This window comes from Haliaeetus leucocephalus, unplaced genomic scaffold (genome assembly GCF_000737465.1).
Source record: "Haliaeetus leucocephalus isolate CR32 unplaced genomic scaffold, Haliaeetus_leucocephalus-4.0 Scaffold339, whole genome shotgun sequence".
Classification (NCBI taxonomy): Eukaryota; Metazoa; Chordata; class Aves; order Accipitriformes; family Accipitridae; genus Haliaeetus; species Haliaeetus leucocephalus.
Genome location: NW_010972775.1, coordinates 2,506,941 through 2,512,290, shown reverse-complemented (window position 1 = coordinate 2,512,290; position 5,350 = coordinate 2,506,941). Strand labels below are relative to the sequence as shown.

General features: G+C 60.9%; 1 protein-coding gene across 1 annotated transcript; it reads right to left on the bottom strand.

Annotated features, from left to right (window-relative positions):
* Positions 1–789: 789 nt before the first annotated feature.
* SNX33 (sorting nexin 33) lies at positions 790–4,586 on the bottom strand. The gene is made up of 2 exons (XM_010571642.1): positions 3,149–4,586; positions 790–1,174 (listed from the first exon to the last, which is right to left on the bottom strand). The coding sequence occupies exons 1-2, from the start codon at positions 4,584–4,586 to the stop codon at positions 921–923; spliced, it is 1,692 nt and encodes a 563-aa protein (XP_010569944.1). The 3' UTR covers positions 790–920.
* Between the last annotated feature and the right edge of the window lie 764 nt (positions 4,587–5,350).

Sequence of the window (5,350 nt, the reverse complement as noted above, 5' to 3'; positions counted from 1 at the left end):
TCTCCCCAGGCAGCGGCACGCTGCCCTGGGTCCTGCCCCACTGGGCAGGGCAAAGAGGGGCAGGATTTGCTCCTCGGCATGTTGTTTGGAGAGCAGGAGGGCAGCCGGTGCAGGGGTCCCCCCCCTGCGTTGCTCAGCCCCCCGCCGCCCACAGCACAGGGATTTTGAGAAGCTGGCTGGAAGCCGGGGGATGCTGGGATGCGGAGCCTTCCCCAGGATCCTGGAGCAGCTCCGTTTTCCACAGACATCTCTAGGAAGGAGTTGGGTGGGTTTTCTACTGACAATTTTATTGAAAAGGCTGTGGGGCTTTTTTTTTTTTTTCTTTCCCTTTTCCCAGTCAACAGCCATGCTTGAGAAAGACATTTCCCTTCGCCTCTGTGTGTCTATTTAAAAACTGATCGGTAAAAATGCTGCAGAAACATTTGCAAAAAATGGAAAGTATTGAAAATATCTCGTGACAAAAAAGAAAAATCATTCTCTTCCAAATAAAGATCTTTTTTCTTCTCTTTTTTCCATCAGAAAAGCTTTTAGTGTGCAAAATGTCGACCGCTTTGATTTCTTCTCCCAGCGGGCTGGGATGCACCCATCTCTCTGCTCCAGGAGGATGGGTTTTCAGAAAGCTAAAAATCACTGGGCAGAGATACCTGCACCATTACCTCCACGTCCGTCTCTCTTGTGACCCCCCTGCGCCCCCGCCAGACCTGCAGCAGGGTGGGAGGTCCCCAGGGAAAGAGGTGGCACGGCCAGCCTGCAGTCCCCGCAGGACTGCAGCCTGCCCGCCTGGGAAGGGGGAAGCCCAAAGGTATTTGGTCACTAGCGTCACGAGTTCCCGTTCGTTCTCAGCCCGTCACAAACAGAGGAGGTCTGCAAGGCTGTGGATAGAGAAGTGCGTGATTTCGGCAGGGCAGCAAGCGGAGGCGTTAGAGGTTGTCGTACATGCGTAATGTCTTCTCCAGCTGCTGGCTGACACGCTGGTAGAAGACAATCTGCTGCTTTAAGTAAGACTGCATCATCCTCTTGAAGTCAGCCACGCGCCGCTCGTGGAAGTGGTTCATCTCGGCTTGCAGGGCGAAGCCCACCACGCGGCAGCGCTTGCGGATCCCGTCCGCCTCCTCCTGGTCCATCCTGCCCTCGTCGCTCATCCGCTGGCTCTCCTTCACCTTCGCGAAGGCGCCTGGCGAGGCAGGGGGAAGGGTGAGAGGCTGATGGATCCACACGACCCTCCGTCCCCCTTCCCCTGGCACAGGCATCCCCGGCCAGCGCTGGTGGGTCCCTTCGCCCTCTGTGCCGAGGCACCAGCCTGGCCCCACAGCCAGAGGTGCAGAGCTGCCCCACATGAATAAAGGAGGGATCTGCGTGCTCCTGGGCTGTCATCTCCTTGTGCCCATCAATCCTCATCCCTCTCCTCCAGGCAGGGAAAGACCAGGAACCTTTTCCCTCTGGACTCTGACCTCCCCAGCTCCTTTTCCGCCCCATCCCTGGGCAGTCAGCCTCACATTTCGCCAGAGGTTTGGGGGTCTGGGCTGCTGGACGGATGCGACTCAAGGCTTGGGGTGCAAAGCTAACGTGGGGCAGCGTTATCGCAGCCAAGCACCCCAGCCACGCCTGCCCTGCAAATGTTTGATGTCAACCCCGTGGATGGGGGTCAGGAGCAGCCCTGGGAGACCCCAGCCTGGGAGGCGGTGAATCGGGGCGCAGGAAGGGTGTGCGGTGCCGGCTGGAGCTCGTCTGGGAAAGCATCTCCCTCTCCCAGAGGCGGCTGGTGCTCTGACACTAGTTTTTCCCTCTCCTTCCATTTATTTTTACAGCTCGGTTTCAAAAGAATCCTGCCTGGCTCCAGCCCTGCATTCCTCCCCCCTCATTAGCACAGAGGCTCTTTGCCCGAAAACAGGATCTGGCCCGCAACTTGCCGGGCTTTTTTTTTTCCTCTCCCTGCTCCTTGCCGGGAGCACCAGACCCAGGGGTTACAGTGCTCCCACCGCACCAGCCCTGCTCCCAGTGGAGAGGAGGAGGAGGAGGAGGGAGAAGCAAAGGTTGGAGGCCAAATCCTGCCTTCCGCTCTGCCCACGCGGCCTCGCTTCCGGACGGGATCCAGCCCCTCTTCACCCGCTGCAGTAAACAACGCAGGGAGGGAAAAGGCGAGGAAGCGGCCAGGGCTGGATCGCATCCTCCCTTTCCCCCTTTGCCTTCCCAGCCTCCTCCAGGGATGCGGAGCGATGCACGGACACCCCCAGGGTGCTCGGACGCGGACAACCTTGGCTTCAGCCTAGGGCAACCCCCCCCTGCCCCCCAAAAACCCGGGGATGCCGGTGTGGGCGTCCCCTCCCCACTGCGGGCAGCCAGATCGGGAGGAGCGTGTGGACTTTGGCCCCGCTCCCGCACCCGGCTCCCCGTCTGCCTGGGTGCAAAGGGACACCCTGCCCTGCCTCCCCAGGAAGGGCAGAGCAGACCCCTCTCGCCCCCTCTCCTCCTTCCCGACCCCCCCAAAATACCCAGGGGACCTGAAAGCACAAGGGGACGAAGGGGACGTGGGGACCCCCGATGCCCTGGGGGTGCTAAACCCACCCCCCCACGCCCCCTCCCGGGCTCAGAGGGGTAGGGACATACTCTCGAAGAGTTTGACCCTGGTTGTTCCCAGAAAGTCCAGTGTGTGTCCCAGCCCTGGGGGAGGAAGCCCAACCATCCCCGCTGGCGACCCAACCGCTGCCTCGGCTGACGAGGGAGGATGAGGAGGGACAAGCGGTGGTGGGTGGGGATGCGACGCAGCCCCTCGTTCACAAGGTGCTGGGCAGGCCATCCCGGAGCCAACAGCAATGGTGCCGGCTCCTGCTCAGGGCAGCGACGTATGCGCTGACCCCCCCCCCCCTCCCCGGCCAGTGCTTAGGGCATCAGTTCTGGAGTCCACGGCATCGCTTGAGGCAAAACCCGAGCCTGGACCCAACAGCCCCAGCGGCCTCTCGCGGGCTGGGGTGACCGGGGAGCCACGCCAGCAGGGACCACGCTGCCACCCTGGAAGCCATGGGCAACAGTCCCCATCCTCATCCCCATCCTCATCCTACACCCCCATCCTGCTCCCCGTGCTGCTCCCACCCACGTGGGGCCATCACACCAGAGAGGTCATCACCAGGGGAGAAGAAGCCACCCTTACCTTTCTGGAGGTGGATGATGTCTGGGAAGTTGGAGAGGAGCCCCTGGTACAAAGAGAGAGTGTCCAGCATGAGGAACAGGTCGTTCTTGGGCTGCTCGGCAAACATCTCCCCCACAGTCTCGTACGTCTTGCCCGTGTGGGAGATGGCGTTGTTGAGGGCGTCCGAGCTGTAGGGGGGGTCCATGTGGAAAGAGTGGCTGATGGCTTGGAAGGCATTGCCCAGCTTCTGGAACTCCTTCCGGAAGCCCCCCACGTGCTTGCGCACCAGCTCCGAGGCCACGTTGGTCAGCTGCAGGACGCTGTCGTCCATCTTCTTGCTGAAGGCCTTGAAGGCATCCACGCGGTCCTCCACGTCCTGCAGGTCCTGGTGCTCTGTGGGGATCTGGATGGTGAGGAGGAAGCTGGCGCCCACCATCTCGTCCTTCTCCGCCCGGCGTTTGCCCAGCTTCCACTGCTTCTCGTCACGGCAGCAGAGGAAGTGCTGGAAGCCCTCGTACTGGGAGAGGACAGGGTGGCTGGTCATATGGTCCATCCAGAGGATCAGCCGCCGCTTGCGCTTCTCAATGAAGTCCTCCTCAAAGCGCCCAGTGGCCTGTTTCTCGGGCAGGTGGGGCACCGAGATGACCGTGAACTTGTGCAGGAGGCGGTTGTAGAGCCAGTCAAAGTGCTTGTACCGCCGGTAGACGGGCGAGTTGATGTTGCTGGGGGTCAGCTTGTAGGAGATGTAGCTCTTGATGCCCTTGAACTTGGTTTGCTTGGTCGGGTCCTCCACGGAGCAGATGAAGGGGTGGGGGTTTGCCCTCCACTGGGGACCTTTGGAGCCCATCTCGATGCAGTACGCCTCAGCAATCTTGGACATCAGGGGCACGTCGCCCAGGATGAAGGCTTCCACCCCCGAGCGGACGAAGCAAGAGAAGCGGTTGAGGTTCCTCCCCACCACACTGCCCCTCTTGGAGGAGCTCATGCTGTCCTGCCTCTCCAGCGCCGGCTTGGGATGGTAGCCGGTGTGCTGGTGGTGGCCATACGCTGCCGGGTACTGCAGGCTGGGCGAAGGGTGCCCGTTGGTGCCCGGCGCGCTCCGGGGCTCCTCCACCACCGTGCAAGCGTCGTCCCAGTCATCCCAATCATCGTCGTCGTCGTCCTCAAAACTGCCCTGGTAGGAGATGCCGGGGTTGGGGGGAGTTGTGTAGAAGGAGTCGTGCCCGGGGGAGCCGGCTGGGCTGCCGGAGTAGTCCGTGTAGTTGGAGCCCGAGCGGGAGCGGAGGATTTCGACGTAGGAGGCAGGGAAGAGGCCGGTCTCCCCGCGGCTGTTTTGGCCCTGTAACCACCCGTCCAGGGAGTTCTCACTGAAGATGACGAGCTCCTCGTTCTCCTGGATGCTGATCTCCTCTTTGTTTTCGCTCTGGAAGTTGTAAAGCGCTCTGGCTTTCAACGCCATGGCCAGTCCCAGGAAGGGGTGACAGGGTGTAATGCAATCCCCGTAGCCTCAAAAAAAACCACCACCCCCCCGGCGATACCGCAAGCTCGCTTGGTGCTGGGGCCAGCCCGCGCTGTGGAAAAGGCTTGGTTGGTTTCTCAGGCAAATAAAAAAAGGTGGAGAAGAAATCCCTTATGAAGTGACGACAAGGTCCGTATGTCCAAGTGCCCCCCCTGATGCCAGGGCCCCGGTTGAAACCAACATTCCCTGGTCAAGCGAGTGGCATTTCCCTCCCTCCTACGGGATGGAACCCCCAGCCGGACGGAGAACCAGGCTCTGCCATGGCCACGCAGGTTTTATCTCGCTGGGACTCTGATCCCGCGGTTTCACTCTCCGGGAGGAAAAGATCCGGCTGCCAGCGAGGAAATAAATCCAAAGTGACTTTTCTCGGGGGGCTCCTGCGGATAAGACACCCCGGTTTCCTCCGGCCGGCGGCTGCAGAAAGCGCCAGGAACTGACCCCAGCCCCAGCCCAACCTCCCGTGATCCCGGCCTGGGGATTTTGCAATTCCTTTCCGGGCCGACTTTCCCGGCGTTTGGTGGGGTTTTTTTGTTGTTTTTGTTGTTGTTTGGGGGTTGGGTTGTTTGGGGTTTGGGTTTTTATTGGTTTGGGTTTTTTTTCCCCCTCCCCCGAAATCCCCCAAATCTCCCGCAGGATGGAGGGGAAGGGGTTCCGTAGGGGCAGGGTACCACCGGGACCGGGACCGCGACCGGGACCGGGACCGG